Here is an 18,218-nt window from a genome sequence, read left to right on the forward strand (position 1 = left end):
AGAGTCCTAGTCTACTCTAGCAGTTCTGCTCTAGGCTTTCCAATGCTGAGACATGCTTACGCTGTGGCTCTGGCATAGGGGGGTGGCTACAGGTCTGACTGGACCCCTAGCCTGGGAACCTCCATATGCCGCAGGTGCGGCCCTAAAAAGACAAGAGACAAAAAAATAAAAATAAAAAATAAAAAAAAACACCTAAGGTGTTATTACCTTATTATCTTTCGCTTCAATTTGTTTGGCAGATTCCTGTATTCTTCTCTGTAACTCTGTGATTGTTGTTAAGGACTTATCGCATCGTTCTTGCTGATCCTTGATTTCTTGTTCAATGCTGAAATGGAGCAATTCCTTCTCATCTTTTGCAGACAGCTCCTTCTTTTTGGCATGCAAAACCTCCTCACATACTTCCTCATACTTCCTATTCAAATTGGCCAATTTTTCATTTAAGTTGGAAATCTGTGTCTCCAAATCACTTTTTGTTGCTTTATATTTAGACAGATCAACCACCTCCCTAGTCTCTAGTTTTTTTAATGTTTGCTTAGTGTTCTGAATCTCAGACTGGAGTCTGGAGACCTCTTTGGTTTTGTTTTGGCTTTCTTCTTCCTTTTCTCTCAAGCTAGCTTTTATGATTCCAACTTCTTTCTCAAATGCTTCCTTAATTTGCAAATGCTCTGCCAGGGGCACAGACGAGTTCTTCTGATTCTCCAGCATCTGGCGCAGCTGGGTCACTGTCTGCTGCTCTTTCTCATAACACCTTTGCTTAGTCTTCAGTTCTTCCTTGAGTGTCTCAATTGTGCTATTAAGAGACTTTTTCAGGGCCTCAACCTGTTCCAGCGGCATGTGCTGTTTCTGCAAAAGAGTCTGCGCTGCAAGGATCTCAGAAGATTGCTTGGCATTTTCCTCCGCTAGCTTCTCTTTTTCACCCTTTACCTCTGTGTACTTCTGCAGTAGGTCTTTTAACTGTCTGTTCAGCTCTTCTGTTTTTCTGCTGAATGCTCTTTCCGTTTCATGAGAATTCTCAACCAGAACATTCTTGTCCTTTAAGTCCTTCTGAAGAGTGAAGATCTCCTTCTTTAACTTGTCATTCTCTTGCTTGCATTTCTTGGCCTCTTCTTCACTGACATTGCACTTTTGTGTCTGCTCAGATAACTGTTCTTTTAATTCTTTCTCGGTGGCTTTAAATTTTCTCTCACACTCTTCAAAGCTGATAATCGGAGCATATTTTAGCTTGATGCATTCTTGTATTGTGTCGAGTTCCCTTTTCTGGGCTTCGATCTCAGCATGCAGAGTTACGATCTCCTCCTGGCCTTTTTTGTAGTTAGCTAATATTTCAGCACTGCTGTCCTGGACCTTTTTCATGCTCTTCCTCATAGCACTCATCTTTTCCTCGTGCTCTCTTAGACTGATGTACTCGGCTTTCACTTGGTTCTGAGTGTTCTCCAGGTTTCTCTTTAATGTCTCATTCTCATCTTTCATTTTCACAAATTCCTGATTTATGTTTTCACACTTCTTCTTCACATCTACTAATTCTCTGTTGGCTTTATCCAATGTGCTACTCAATGCAGTTTTAATCTCCTCGTGGGTCTTCACTGGCACATACTGATTACTCATCGCCTTTTTCAAGTTAGTGTTCTCAGACACAAGCGAATATATTTTCTCTTGATCTTCATCACATTTTTTATTAAGTTCAGCTAGCTGTTTCTTAAGTTCAGCAATACTGGATTTCAGAGCCATTATCTCTTTTTCGTGTTTCTCAGGAGGTACAAACACAGTTTCCAGGCGGCTAACATTCTTACTTAAACTGGCATTTTCCATCACCAATTTCTCCATTTCCAACTTCTTTTCTGTATATTTGTGTGTCACATCTGAAAGCTTTTTATTCAAATCATTAACAACTACATCATGTGACTTTTTCATTTCTTCACTTACTTTTAAAGGAACGTAATGATTTTTCATTTCGGTTGTTAAGTTATGTACTTGTTGATTGAGGAGTTTATTATCCAGATGGACCTTTTCAATTTCCTTTTGTAACATCTGATTTTTCGATGTTAACTCAGTGATTTTCTTCCCAAGTTCTCCTGATTTTTGCTCTAATCTGCTCTTGAGCTGCTCATGTTCCTCTGGTTTGACATGCTGAGCCAGTTTGGCCTTCGAATTCTCAAGTTCTCTCTTTAATGACCTAATCTCGCTAAGTGATCTCTCATATTCTCCTTCCATCTCTGCTAATTTTCTAGCCTTCTCATTTACTTCACTGGATAACAAGCTCTTCATGCTTTCAAACTTCTCTGCCGAGATGGAAAGGGCCAGCTTGGCTGACAAGTCCTTTAACTGGCCTTCCATCTCAGTGACCTTCCTTACTCTCTGCTCTCGCTCCACATCACACATGCTCAACTCCTTCTGCAGTTGCTTATTCTCTTCCATCAGCTTGCCCTCATCCCTCTTAAACTCTTCGACTAACATCTCATTTTGTTTGATTTGGTTTCTTAATTTCCCCACTTCCGCAGACGCACCTTCATACTTCACTTTCATGTCTCTGAGCTGATCCTTCAGCTCCTCCATCAGTCTGTGGTTCCCGGTAGATGCTTCGCTTGTTAGGTGTTCTTTCAGGGCAAGAAAGTGTGTCTGCATTTGCTTTACTTTACCTTCTGACTCATACATTCTCTTCTGCACATCTTTCAAGGCGTCTTCCAGTTGCTTTATCTGCTCATCTGAATCTTCCTTAACCCTTTCACATTCCAATGCTAATGCTTTACACTCGGCTACCTTGTGCGCCAGCTCATTTTGGAGCTTGAGCCTGTCTTGTTTTGCTGACTCACAGAAAGTTCTCATTGCTTCTAACTCTTTTTTCAAAATCTCGTTTTCCGAATATGAGGTTTGATTGGGTAAGGATAGCTCCAGAGGTCTTAACATAGATCTGCTCTGCATATGGGCTGGCATGCCTGAGGAAGTACACTGCAAAAATAATTTAAAAAATAATAAAATATCAATCCCAAAAGCCTAAAGAAGACACTTAATATCAAACTTATAAAGTTTCCACATCATCAGTAGTCAAAGGGTTTTCAGATGAGTAGATTAGAAAAATACAGTACTGACTTTTGAAGGAAAACAGTTCTGGGTATGATTTCTTTAATATGCTCTCAAGCAGTGACATTTTGAAAGCCTGTTCACTCGAGGTGGGTTTCCCGCAGAAAAAAGAAGGAAAATAGTTGTGGCCTCCAGGGACTATTTTCTCTTTCTTTCTCCATTCACAATACCTACCCACACATCAATATCAACTTTATCAAAAGATACTTACTATTTCTATGTTTTATGGCACATAATGTGCTTAGAACTTCAAATTCTGAATAAAGTCATTAGAACCCTTGAGTAAACAGAGTTTTACAATTTTAAACTTGTAAATAATTTCATAGAATGATATATTATTTTCTAATAACATATATTAACTTCTGGGTATCCTCACTGTTAACTACAGTGTACTGTTTAAATTTTAAAAATATCACCAAAATAAACCTACCTAGTATAAGAATCAAGAGAATAATGTTAATTAACTCACAAAACAGAAACACATTTTCTTCTCTTAAACAGAAAGATAAATTAGAATTTAGCTTGTAATCTTACTACCAAATTTGATTGACAGCTTGTTTCCTCTACTAAATGCTGACAAAAAGAAGTATACTTTAACTTCTCATTGAAGTATTCCTAAGTGTCAGAATATATAACTATGAAAGATTAAATTTAACTATTTCTATTTTCCCCCATATGCCCTATTATAATAATGGTTCATTAAAAACACTAATTTGTTGATAAAAGCCATGTGCTATGAATATATATCCCACTATTCTAATAGGAAGGTTTTATTGTTGTTCGGTTAAATCTATACTGCCTTTCCATGGATCAAGAGGAAAATAAGCAACATGGAATAACTTCTCAGCCTCAATCTGCTTCTAATTATCTTTCAACTTACCAATTATCTTTAGACTAAGACTACTATAATTTACCAGCAAGTTACTTACACAGCTTCACAATTTCCATACATGTTTTATTACAGTCGAATATTTATCTAATCTTCTTAAATATTATTCAGTTGTTTCCCTCAACTTAAAATCTTAGAAGTTTCCAGCTTAGAATAATCTTAGACATAATGTAGACTAATTCACCCTGCCTGCAGATGAAGGTGTGTAAAAAAGCCTTTAGCCCAAATATTTAAAAGTTCTACAGTTCACAGAAGGTACTAGAAATGCAAACCTTATATCTATTGGAAAAAAAAGTGAGGGGCATTAAACAAGCAAGAAAATCAGCCAACACTCCCTATTGGAAGCTTTCTTTATTTTGAGGTGAATTTCCAAAATATATAATACATATGTGAATGTAAAGAACAATATATTTCAAAGTCAAAACAAACGCCTTTTGATTTATTCATACCTGTCTTCCCCTTTAAGTGGGCAAACACTGAGCTGACCAATTGCTGTTAAAGAATAGAGGTCTGCTATCAAAGGCAAAAAAACTGTAATTTAAATCTCTTTTTTAAGTCGCCATCACGAAAAATACTCTAGAGGGCACTATACACAGCAACATCTGCTTTTATTAAATAAATTCAAGACCATGAGACTAACATTTCTTTGATAATAAAAATTACTCAATGTATAAATATACAATGATAAATATACAATACCATTTTCCTCTTTTTAAAGAGGCACAGGGAATTCCTGTCCTGGCTCAGCGGAAACAAAACTGACTAGCGTCTATGAGGACATAGGTTCGATCCCTGGCCTTGCTCAGTGGTTTAAGGATCCAGCATTGCCGTGAGCTGTGATGTGGGTCACAGTGCGGCTTGGATCTCGTGTTGCTGTGGCTATGGTGTAGGCTGGCAGCTGCAGCTCCTGATTCAATCCATAGCCTGGCAACTTCCATATGCGGCAGGTGTGGCCCTAAAAATACTGAAAAATTTTTAAAAATTTTAAAAAAAAGAGGCTTAAATATTTTTTAAATTAATAAAATATTACCTGTGAGTCTGTCATGTACATCTGACCTTGTGTAAGAAGCATATCTTCTTTTCCTAAATAAATACAAATAAATGGTATCTTAAATATCCATACCAAAGGCAGCCAAGTATTAATTTGGTGTTATTATCTCCTTTATTATTCAAATAAAAAAGAAGTATGAGCTACAACATAAAATTATCCTTGTTCTAAAATATACACATTTTTCCTTATTATTTTTATATACATAAGGAAAGTATCTACATTCTTTTTTTTTCTTTTTCTTTTTCTTTTTAGGGCCACATCTATCACATGAAAGTTCCTAGGCTAGGGGTCGAATCAGAGCTACAGCTGCCTGCCTATGCCACAGGCACAGCAACACCAGATCCGAGTTGCATCTGCTACCTAAGACGCAGCTTACAGCAACACCAGATCCTTAACCCACTGAGCAAGGCCAGAGATTGAACTTGCATCCTCAGGGACATTGTGTCAAGTTCTCAACCCACTGAGCCACAGTGAGAACTCCTCTATATTCTTTTGAATAGCTAAGTTGGCTTTTAGAATTATGTAAAGTTGTTAGACTAAATAAGCTAAATGATTACTATGAAATATATATTATAGTCAAAATAAAAGTGGTATTCTTTGCAACTTATAAGATTAATATTATGATTTTACTTAGCTAGTGGATAATTTAATATTCAATGGGAAGCAAAAAATTAGATTTCCTAGGGAAACGGTTTAAAATTGGAGAATAATCACTTCTTGGCCTTCTGGCTAAAATCAAGTGTAATAAACAAAAGTGAAGATTATGTATAGTTTAAAAATAAGTGATATATAAGTAATTGTTTATGGAACTTCTAATTTTAAAATGCTTAACTACATTGAGACTATATCCCCAAATTTTTCCAAATCAGAAAACTATGTTTATGTCTCTTTCATAAAAAGCAAGCCCCAAATATCACAAGATAGACACCTACCAATTAACAAAGCAAGTTTGGCAATTCATACAACATACAATTTAAAAATCTAGGACCTAAGGAAAATCAGAGCCTCAGTGATGACCAGATTTTATGTCAGAGGCTACCAGAGTCATTTTAACCTCTTCTGAGTTCCACGTTAAGGTATAACACTCAAGCAGTTGGATGAAGTTTGCAGCAGGAGTATCATATACATTAGACAAATGAAAGAAACATAAACATTCTTCTTTGTTTGAACTGGGTGAACTGTAAGGATCATCTATATGTTTATACTTACGGTTACTAAAATGACCTCCTGATCCTAAATGATCACTCTGAAATCAGAAGAATATATTAAACATTTTAGGTGAAAACTGCTTCCTTTTGTTAAACTCTCTATTTTAACTCTAAATGATCCAGTCATTAAAACCACATTTTTGACATTCCTTGCTTCTCCTGAGTTTTATTCTACTCAAACTCACAAAAAGGCAGAGCACTAGAAACAGGAAGAGTTCAGCTGGGAAGAAATTACCTCATTAAACATTTTAATAAATGCAGACAAGAATTTCAAGGAAAAACTTGACTGCTCAAAAGAAAAAATAACTGAGCTCCAAGTGAAATGAAACAACTTTGAACACATACTCTTCCCTGCTTCTTTACCTCCAAAGGCAGGAAATGCCACATTGGCATCAAATAATCAATTTACTTTACCACCACCGGGGAGAGGAACCATTTTTGAAACATTAGCCTAACCTCCTCTTTTAGAATTTATAAACACCAATTACTTTTGAAGGTAAAAAGAGACAGAGAACAGGAAATAAATGAGGCAAATAGCTACACATAGTTCATTAAAAAATCCATCAATGCATCATTTAGGAAAAGGAGAATAATAGAGAAACTTTGGATACTCGGAGCTAAACTTTTTTTTTTTTGTCTTTTTGCCATTTCTTGGGCCGCTCCTGTGGCATATGGAGGTTCCCAGGCTAGGAGTCCAATTGGAGCTGTAGCCGCTGGCCTAAAACAGAACCACAGTAACGTGGGATCCAAGCTGCGTCTTCGACCTACACCACAGCTCACAGCAATGCAGAATCCTTATCCCACTGAGCAAGAACAGGGATTGAACCCGCAACCTCATGGTTCCTAGTCGGATTCGTTAACCACTGAGCCACGACAGGAACCCCAGAGTTAAAATATTTTTGGATTTTTCCTTATCCCAGGTAAGCCAGATACAAAGAACCTAACATAAATTAAAATACTATACCTTCAAGAGTAAAGATATACAGATGTACTTCATGTTTGTGTATTTGTATATGTTACTACTAACAGCTGTTAGCAAACTCTGATAGGTAACCATAATAAAAATGGCCCACTGTTCCATAACTAAATTAAAGTCCCACTAATACTTACTGTCCCAAGGGTTTAGAAAAATATCTGTAAACTTAGGTAAGTTCTTTGTCCCATGCAATATCTATTAGAGTCTACAGTAGGTAGTAAATAGGTAAATCAGTAAGGGGAGGCCATGGCACAGGAGTTCAAAACAATTAGTCTGGGTCTATTACCATGCCTTGATTACTCAAATGAAAACAAATGCATGAGTTGGAAAATTAGACTCATTCTAAAATATCCATATTTTCCCAAACTTGTTCTACAAAAATAAGGAAAATGCCTACAAATTTAGTATTACATAGCGAAGTATTAACATAGCAATTCTGTGGGCAGCTTATAAAGACTTTTAGGTATGTGAGATTATAAAGTAGTGACTATTCCATATTTATAAATTATGATTTCTTAGTTTTTAATGACTGCCTTCATAAATACTGGGTCATATATAGAGTGGACCTTATAATTTTCCTTTTGAAGGTTAAAAGTCATTTCTAGCATAAAAATTCATCTGACTGGGGGAAATAACCCTGAGTGCAAAAAGTTACAAAACAGGATGTAAAATAAGATTTCACCTGTTGAATTCATGTATGTAACACAAGTTTTGTACAAAGAAAGGTCTGAAAAGATGTCAGGTGTTAAGAGTGCTGGGCTTATAGGTATGTTTATTTTCTACTTTCGACTGTATTTAAAATTTTTTCTAAAATAAGTATGTATTGTTTTATAAGAAAAAATAAGTAATTTTCCATAGTTTATAATAACCTCATTAAAAGTTATAGACTTGTCTCAGGAGTTCCCATTGTGGCTCAGTGGGTTATGAACCCAACTAGTATCCATGAGGATGCAGGTTCGATCCCTGGCTTTCATCAGTGGGTTAAGGATCCGGCATGGCCATGAGCTGTGGTGTAGGTCACAGGCGCGGCTCGGATCTGGCATTCCTGTGGCTGTGGCATAGGCCAGCAACTGCAACTCCAATTCAACCCCTAGCCTGGGAACTTGCATGTGCCAAAGGTGCAGCTCTAAAAAAGAAAAAAAAAATTATTATTATAAGAGAGACTACTCTTAGGAGAAAAATAATACAAAAATAATACCCAGGAGTTCCCATTGTGGCTCAGTGGTTAACGAATCTGACTAGGAACCATAAGGTTGCAGGTTCGATCCCTGGCCTTGCTCAGTGGGTTAAGGATCTGGCATTGCCGTGAGCTGTGGTGTAGGTTGCAGACTCGGCTGGGATCTGACATTGCTGTGGCTCTGGTGTAGGCCGGCAGCTACAGCTCTGATTAGACCCCTAGCTTGGGAACCTCCATATACCGAGGGAGTGGCCCAAGAAATGGCAAAAAGACAAATAATAATAATAATAATACCCAATTGTAGGTGTCAAACTTTGATAAAACTTCAAAGGCCCACCTACACTTCTGTATTTTCTCAAGGTATTCTGAGTGTAAAACTAGTATTATAGTTAAAAGCAGGAACTGCCAGAGTTCAAGTTCTGGCTCTGACACTATTATTTATAAAACCCCTCATGGGTAAACTGCTCTGTGTCTTAGTCTCCTCATTTATAAAGTGGAGAGATAATAAGAAGACCTACAATGTCAAGCTGATGTTATTAAACACATGTAAAATGCACAGAGCAATACCTGGCACATGGTTGGGTCTATTTATGCATTAGCTGTTACTAGTTTCACTATGAACCTTAAAATAAAAAGTCTTCGAGTGTGAAAAAAGATAAAAGTCCCTATACAACATCATTCTTTAGCTTATATAAAACTATGTTTCTAAATAATCTCAGAATTCAATCATATAAGCACACTTTTTTGGCTTTTTTATCAAGGCATAACTCACCTGCCATAAACTACAGTGCAATCAATTTTTGTATATGCATACTTTGTGTAAGCACAACTCAGATCAAAATACAGAACATGTCCAGCACCTCCAGAAGCTTCTTCATGTCCCATCCTGGTCAATAACCACTCTGCAAAGGATGGCCTCTATTCTCACCTCTTATCGGCACATACTAGTTTTGTCTGGTTCTGCACTTCATAAAAGGAATCATGAAGCATACACTACTTGTGTCTGGTTTCTTTCATGCAACATTATGACTATGATGTGCATTCATATCTTAACAGCCTTTTTCACAGCTGCACCCATATTTTTTATTTACAGAGCAAATATTTACTTTTGTTATGCATTTTGCAGTTATATTCCCCAGTAACAATGAAATACTCACACTCAATCAGCCACTCTCTTCAATGAAGCCCAGTGATGAACAACATTTATAAAATATATATTATGGCCTTGCAGAACAAATCTATGCAGGTAAAAGCCAGAAGAGTGGTCACCCTTGGTGAGCAAGTACGAGGAGGCTCTGGGTACTTGTGATATGTTGTTTCCTGATCCAGAGGTGTTTGATTTGTGAAAATTCTTCAACTTATATAATTTATTTATTTACTTACTTACTTATTGTCTTAATAGGGCCGTACCCGCAGCACATGGAGGTTCCCAGGCTAGGAATGGAATCGGATCTGCAACTGCCGGCCTACACCACAATCACAGCAATGTGGGATCCAAGGCGCATCTGCAACCTACACCACACCTCACGGCAATGTTGGATCCTTAACCCACTGAGCAAGGCCAGAGATCGAACCCGTGTCCTCATGGATACTAGTCGGGTTTGTTAGCCACTGAGCCACGATGGGAACTCTGAACCTATGTAATCTAACGTGTACTTTTTTTTTTTGACCAAGCCCATGGCATGTGGGAGTTCCTGGGCCAGAGTCTGAATTTGCGCCACAGCAGCAACTGGAGCCACAGCAGTGACAACACCAGATCCTTAACCCACTGAGCCACCGAGGAACTCCCAGCATGTGTACTTTTTAATGCATACTGTATTTTAATAAAAAGTTTTTATTTAAAAAAAACTAAACATTTTATTATTTGTGCCTTAAAATAACTCAAAGTTTCTGATTGTTCATTCTTCAAATATATTGTTTTGGTTTTTACACATATCCATTCTCTTGCAGATTCTTTTCCCATATAGATTACTACAGAATATTGGTAGAGTTTTATGTGCTACACAGCAGATCTCTGTTGGCCAATCATTCCATATACCTCAGTTCACATATGCCAACCCCAAACCCCAAGTCTGTCCCTCCCACCCCGCTCCCTGTCCCCTTTGGTTACCTTAAGTTTTTCAAAGCCTATGAGTCTGTTTCTGTTCTGCAAATTAGTTCATTTGTATCTTATTTTTTTTTTAGATTCCACACATAAGTGATATATGGTGTTTTACAAAGTTTTTTTAAAACATGATCCTGGAAAAACTAAGAGTTAATTGATCCAACAAAAGATAATTATATGACCTGAGCCTTATTAACATACCACTCTCATCAACAAATCTTGTGTATATGCACAAGGTCCTTTCTGAGATAATTCTGGAAATACCTATATTCTTTTATGTGATATTTTTCATTATCACCACTATAATCAATGTTACTTTACAGGTAAGACTATCATGTTTTGGAAAGTTAAAGATGGACAAAGAGGAAGGTTCGGGAAGAGAAACTGGAACTAACTAAATGTCAGTTTAGTCAACGTCACTTATTTCTTTTAACTTTTACAACAATTCTGTGGAAAAAGAGAAAATCACCCCAATTTTGCAGAAGCAGCACAAGCTCAGAGACTTTAAATAAACTGCCCGAGGTCACACTATAAAGAAAAGAGTGATAATTCAAATTCAAGTGTGCCTTCAAGCCCTTTACCACTGCCCATTATATAATTTATTAAATAATTTATTTAAGCTTTCTATACCTCAAAATACTTGAATCTATTTTTCAGAGCTTCAATAGTTCTTAGGCTTTCCTCTTGTTGCTTTTCTTTAGCTGCCAAAAGGGACTTCAGCTTTTCTTTCTGAAATGGAAAGGAATAAATACAGAGCAAAATCATCTTGTGCTTGAAATTGGGTTAAAAATGTGATTAGAAAGTGTGAATTAGAATTACTTTGAGGAATGTAGTTAATGGCGGATTTCATTTGTTTTTTTCTTTTTTCATTTTATGGTTGCACCTGCAGCATATGGAAGTTCCCAGGCTAGGGATGGAATCGGAGCTGTAACTGTCAGCCTATGCCACAGCCACAGTCACACTAGATCTGAGCTACATCTGAGACCTATGCTGCAGCTTGTGGCAATGTTAGATCCTTAACACACTAAGCCATAACGGGAACTCCAATGGTAGATTTTTAACTATTAGTAGAATTCAAAATCTGTACAAATACACTAATAATATATATGCAAATAACATTATGAGAAATTCAAATTCCTGTTGTTTGTTTTAAATCTTATTAGTTTTCAGACATTCAGAATTTCACATCTTTCCATGAAAAGCTTAACAGAAAATGAGCAGAGGCAGTAACAACAAAATGCTTATGCTAACCCATGCCACTATACTCAAACATACTTTTACAGTCAAAGGTAGCTTTTGTTTTTCCTTTGAGCAATAACTAAAAATAGAATCCTGTCTCAACCTCAACTCAGGACTGCAGTATCATCTTCAATTTACATAACATTTTAAAGATTTAAAGTAAAATTTATCATCCTACCTCACTTTTCAGATCATCAGCAACCATTACCTCCTAAATTCAAAAAGAAAAAATGTATTTTCACTCTTGAGAGTTTATTTTAAAAAGCACGAGCTTGGTGAATATCTTTTTAAAAAACTAGCACATCTTTAAGATTGGGGGTTAGGATGTGAGAAGAAAATGTCTATGTTCTACCATTTCTATGGTCTGCATTGTCCTTCATTCTTCAAAAAACCAGATTCAGAAGCATTTTCGACTCTTCTGGGAACCCATCAATTACAACTCTTCCTTGCTCTCCCCCCTCACTTCTTTTTTCTACTCCTTTCTCTCCAATCCCATAGCCCCAACCATATATAGTCAGTCCTTTGTTATCAACACAGACCAGCAGTGGTCTCTGTTCTTAGATTTGACATTGAAAGTTTCAGGCAAGGGTCCTAGTAAGATGTAACTTTTCTCAAGGGCAATGACCTGTTTTACCTCTTTTACACCATGACTTGATATGACAGTCATTAACAATTTGTTATCAATGACGATGGCTTACAGTAAAATAGCTTTGGGGTTTTTTTGTATTTTGCAGATTATTTACCTCATTCAGCTGTAGTTGTAAGCCATTGACTTTATCCAATAATATTCTTTGTTCTTGCTGAATTTTTCTCAACCTCTCTTTCAGATCCTCATTTTCAATTTCTAGATCCTTAAATAATAAAGATAACAGGTGTCAGACCAATTTTTAAAAGAGAAATTCTTATGGAAGAAATTTCTAAAAGTTTACTTTTATAAACAGATATACATATAAAATAGCTTTAAATATAAGAATACAATAATTTCAATGACATTCAAATAATTTAAAATCTACACCTGAGAATACAGAAAATTATTGTCCTATGATAACTAGTAATTACTACTTTATACAAGACAGCGAACCACCATGATTCTAATAAAATAAGAAACAAAAGCAGCATCTATAAATAGAAAATAGCAGGAGAATATGCCATTTTAACTTTTGCTTAACACCTCTAAAGTTTATGAGACCATTCTTATGCTTTGTTAAACTAATCATCACTTGAGTGCTCTAATTATAGGCTCTAATTTTAGGCTACAGTTCACTTTCTTAACACTACATAGTAAAAACTATGAAAATCTAAATAAAAAGCTTTTGCTTTACTATATGGAAACGGCTATTCAATTTATATTTTAATGATATTTCAATCATAAAATAAACCACTTAATTATGGCTCTTCTTTCAACATGATCCAAATAGTAATTATTTTTTGAACACTTTGATTGAACCTAAAAAGTCAAAAGTGCTGTATGGTTAACAAAATCATTTTTCTTAATCAAAAGAAATACTTTAAGAAAAAGTCCAGGAGTTCCCATAATGGTGCAGCAGAAACAAATCCTACGAGGAACCATGTGTTTGTGGGTTTGATCCCTAGCCTTACTCAGTGGGTTAAGGACCTGGCGTTGCCATGAGCTGTGGTGTAGGTCACAGACACGTCTTGGATCTAGCATTGCTGTGGCTCTGGCATAGGCCAGTGACTACAGCTCCTGTTCGACCCCTAGCCTGGGAACCTCCATATGCTGCGGGTGCAGCACTAAAAAAGACAAAAAGACAAAAAAAAAAACACAGAAAAGAAAAAGTTCAGATTTTGTTTTATTTACACTGATAACTATCAATTTATCATTATAATTTTCTAAAATGAATACAAATTTATAGTTTATGGGCCAAAAAAGATATATTTAAATGAACAAAAAGCTGTAAAAAGTTATTATTTACTTCCTAATGTATATTAAAACAATACCTCCTGTAAGATAATACTGACACATTCATATTAAAAGTTAATTCTTTTAGAAGGGATTGGACAAGAAAATAGAATCACAAAACATAAGCCACCCTTCCTTCCCCTACTCACTTCTCCCACCTTTGTGCTCCCTTTCTTTTCCCCAACACCACCACAAATAGCACTGGAATTCTTTGCAAAGGAAGATACCAGCTTTTTTCTTTATACCTGAATGCTCTGATGCTCCCTCTGACTTGACTTCATATTTACTTCATCGAATATCTGTGTCAAATTTCGCTTTGGTAAAAATTAAGAAAACATAAGTTAGCAAGGATGAGATTTTTTATTTTTTATTTATTTATTTTTCTTTTTGGGTTCACACCTGTGGCACAAGGAAGTTCCCAGGCTAAGGGTCGAATAGGAGCTGAGACTGCCAGCCTATGCCACAGCTCACAGCAACACCAGATCCTTAACCCAATGAGCAAGGCCAGGGATCAAACCCGCATCCTCATGCATACTAGTCGGGTTCTTAACCCACTGAGCCACAAGGGGAATTCCAAGGATGAGAATTTTTAAAAGTACATTTTCTTCAATACACAATACACACAATTAGTGATTTTCAGCTTATTCAAGTTTAAATTTTGCTGTACAAAACACAAGGTGGCAGTGTTTCCACTTAAAACTCCAAATGGAAAGCATCTTTAAGGATATACATTTTAAATAAATCAAATATAACCTATTTTAAAATACTAAAAAATAACAAAATTTAAAATTCTTATTTTTAAGTATTTTTTAACCAAAGTCATCACATTTTAAAAAGGAGAATTTAAACTAGAGGCAAAACTCAAGTTGTACTATAAATCATCAGCTACCATTTCCCCAAAAAAGAATTCAGTGTTTAAAAAAAGGAAGAGGGGGAGTTACATTAATGATGAAAGAAAATATGGAAATTATTTATTTCTTTAAGCACTGATGAAATAAAATAAGGGGTGTGATAAGAAAGAAACAGACAATCCACTGACTAAAGCTACATAAAAGATTTCTAAGTAATCTGGTTGGATACATGATCTGTTTTTGTACACTTACTGCTTTGAAACTTTATTCCAGTTTAGAGATTTGCTTTAATAAAAACACAACACAATCATTAAACAAGAGAGCAAATAAACTTTTTTTTGCCCAATTGACCTGAAATCTACACAATAATTTAGAAAGCTATTGCTTTCTTCCTTTTTAAGAACTAAAAAACAAACAAAATAAAGAGTAAATATTTTAATTCTCCAAGGTAATTTATGTTTTGTATTATTTGTTGTGTTTGGCTTAACCAAGTACTTAATATTCTAATGAGCTCAGACTTAGAGGGACAAATTCTCATCAAGACTATATTCTGTATCTCTAATTCGGCCCAAACTACATTTCTAGCCTCATTCCTTCTAGCAACTTCCTTCACATGGAATCTGACCTGCCTCATCATACCACTTTCAGGCCATGTCTTCCCTTCTGGCCCTTGGTTCCTGTCACTCTGGCCCTCTACTGCCCCATGGACATGTTAAACAAGCTCCCTCCTCAGGGGCTTGGAACTTGCCCTTCCTGTACCCTTGGGGCTTTGCCCAGAGAGCCCCTGGCTCCCTTCTCATTTCCTTTAGACCTCTGCTCGAATGTCACTTCCTGACCACACAATCTAAAATAGCTTTCCGCCCTCTCTCTCTTCATGCCCTAATCCTGTTCCACTTATCTTCAAAGCATCTGCTATTATATTAGATACCCATTTGCTTATTGTTCATCTCCCTCACTAGGCTGGGAGCTCCATGAGGGCAAGGCCCTTGAATGCTGATATCCCCAGTACTTAGTAATGAGCATATAGTAAATAACTGAATACATCTTATTTTTTAAACTATACTATAGGTTAATTGATAAAAAGGATTATAAGCACCTTAATACATAAATAAGTCCTATTTACAGCAGATATTTTTAATGTATTTAATAAACAGCAGAAACAAATGAGTTTTACTGTCCTTAGCAGAATATTAACTCCATGATAACTTCTAGAGCACTAAGCAGGATACCATTCCCATATTAATATTCAATAATTCTTTATTTTAAATACCTGTATATTTCAGAAATCATTTTTCTATGATTCTATGTGAGATGGCTAGGATAGATGTAAGAATGCACATTTTACTTCCCTCCACTCCCACTTAGGTATCTGAGGAATGGGAGAGAAGGTTAAGACAGCTACTCCAGTGGAAAAGAAAAGTGACAGCAGACATGACCCATGCACGGACTTAGAACTTAATTCTGATGGACTGAAAAGGTGTGAGCTAGAGAAATGATGCAGAATGATGACAGGATCACTCAGAAGGTACCTGATTACTTTCTCTTCAGGGTTTGGAAGTGCTCAGGCCCCTCTCACTAGAGAAAAGCTGAAAGCCTGGAAGGGAAGAGCCAGCAGAAGAGGAGAGCTGTCTACACTCGCTTGGGGCAAGACGGTGAGAGTGCCTAAAGCAAATCCACTCACTTTAACTCGAAGATATTATGGGAAATGGTTAGACATCTACTGAAAGTTAGATACAAAACCAGGGTTAAAGAGTGAATTTATAATAGTGCAAGGTATGAAACACACATGCACTGTGTTTTTTAAGGTACGATCCTCATTAAACTAAATACACAGAGAAGGTAAAAAGAAGAAAAAGGAAAAGAAATCAAAATGTTAACAGTGACATTGAGATCACATATAATTAGTTTTGAATTCTGTTTTTTTCATTTCTTATTGCATTGAAAAATTTTCCAACAGAAGATATTCAGCTTTGTTACTATGGGAGAGTAGAAAGAAACTGTCTATGGCCTGCCAGGCTGAAATTCATCATCTAAGGATCTCAACAAGGTGCAATATTTCATACTTGAAAGAACTGGATGTTCAAGGCCAGCAATCAGGATATTTCCCATTGGATACATTCATTGTAATTAGACCCTCTGTCTCAAGCTGAGTGCCAGGATCTGGTTAAAGCCTCAGGATCTCAATACCTAGGTTCTACATGGGCATAATTAACTGAAGAGAGAGAACAACATGCATTTAAAACTCAAAATAGTTCTATATAACCACTAACCACGTTTACTAAGCACTTAACTTGTACAATACATGTAATTTTTTTAACCTGTTGTAAAGATGGTCCTTTCTTCCAAAGTTCTCTCCCTGAAGATTTAAAGAGAGAGAGAGGAGAGAGAGGAACAGGTTAACTGGGTAGACATGCATTCCCTAATTATATAATTGAGTCAATATTAAAGAAATAAAATTTAAAGTTTATTTTAAAGCTTACTAACTTACAGTTAAAAGACTGAAATATCACCTTTGCCTATCAGATTGGCAAAGTGTTTTTTTTTCTATGACCTCTCAGTAGATAATATTCATGCTAGAGAGGGGAGGCAAGTGAAAAATGCAAAATTTAAAACACTCCTAAATTAGAAGGCAACTTGTTGATATATATTATCAAAAGCTTAAAGAAATGTACATAAGTTGAAATCTTCTGATTCAATTTCTAGGAAGTGATCCTAAGGGTACAGTAAAAATATGCTAAAATATTTATGCATAAGGATAGTAGTCACTAAATGATTATTTAAATAACAACTACAGAAAATTGATAATTAAATTAAATAGATGGAATTTTACACATCAATAACAATCATACTGTAGAAAGAAATATTTATTTATGGGGGAAAAGCCTTCAAACTGCATTACACAAAAAGTAATCTACAGCTCACAAATAGGTGACCTCAATTTTACGCATGGAGAAAAGACTGGAAGAATATGTTAATAGAGGTGCCTTGGTGGTAGGATGAGTGGCTAATTTTACTAAAATACTTTTCTGTACTTTCCAATTTCTCTTAAGCATAGAAAAATATTTGGCACAAGTAGTATTTAATAAATCTTGGCTGAATATTTTATATACATGTTTAAACAATGATTCTTTCTTTAAAGCCTTGTAAGATAAAAGAGCTTAAGAGCTCCACCCCCCCATCAAAAAATATATATATTAGTAAAACATATGATTTGGCCCATTCTTTTCAGTTTTTAAATTACTCCACAGGGGAGTTCCCGTCGTGGCGCAGTGGTTAACAAATCCGACTAGGAACCATGAGGTTGCGGGTTCGGTCCCTGCCCTTGCTCAGTGGGTTAACGATCCGGCATTGCCGTGAGCTGTGGTGTAGGTTGCAGACGCGGCTCGGATCCTGCGTTGCTGTGGCTCTGGTGTAGGCTGGCGGCCACAGCTCCAATTAGACCCCTAGCCTGGGAACCTCCATATGCCGCAGGAGCGGCCCAAGAAATAGCAAAAAGACAAAAAAATAAATAAATAAATAAATAAATAAATTACTCCACAGTAGAGTAGGGTTGACTAGAAAAACTGGACCATAAAACAAGTGAATACAATGTCAGTCTTCATAGCTGAGGCAAAGAGGGAGGTGAACCAATAGTATTTATCATAGGAATGTTTTGCCCCCTACAAACTGTAGTTCTACTATCTAAATCCTTTCAAGTAGCTCTTTATTAACCTGGACTAAATTT

The 18,218-nt window shown here is 36.2% G+C and overlaps 1 protein-coding gene across 3 annotated transcripts in view; it reads right to left on the reverse strand.

Moving 5' to 3' along the window:
* The window catches only part of UACA (uveal autoantigen with coiled-coil domains and ankyrin repeats), a 97,327-nt gene that overhangs the window by 8,123 nt on the left and 70,986 nt on the right, over positions 1–18,218 (reverse strand). For all 3 annotated transcript variants that reach the window (XM_047767195.1, XM_047767197.1, XM_047767196.1), the window contains 8 exons: positions 16,813–16,850; positions 13,889–13,957; positions 12,466–12,573; positions 11,901–11,933; positions 11,114–11,212; positions 6,228–6,264; positions 4,998–5,050; positions 208–2,946 (listed from right to left, as the gene is read on the reverse strand). In XM_047767195.1, the coding sequence (XP_047623151.1) occupies positions 208–2,946; positions 4,998–5,050; positions 6,228–6,264; positions 11,114–11,212; positions 11,901–11,933; positions 12,466–12,573; positions 13,889–13,957; positions 16,813–16,850 (3,176 nt within the window). The remainder of the gene's footprint in view (positions 1–207; positions 2,947–4,997; positions 5,051–6,227; positions 6,265–11,113; positions 11,213–11,900; positions 11,934–12,465; positions 12,574–13,888; positions 13,958–16,812; positions 16,851–18,218) is intronic.

This window comes from Phacochoerus africanus, chromosome 2 (assembly GCF_016906955.1).
Source record: "Phacochoerus africanus isolate WHEZ1 chromosome 2, ROS_Pafr_v1, whole genome shotgun sequence".
Lineage (NCBI taxonomy): Eukaryota > Metazoa > Chordata > Mammalia > Artiodactyla > Suidae > Phacochoerus > Phacochoerus africanus.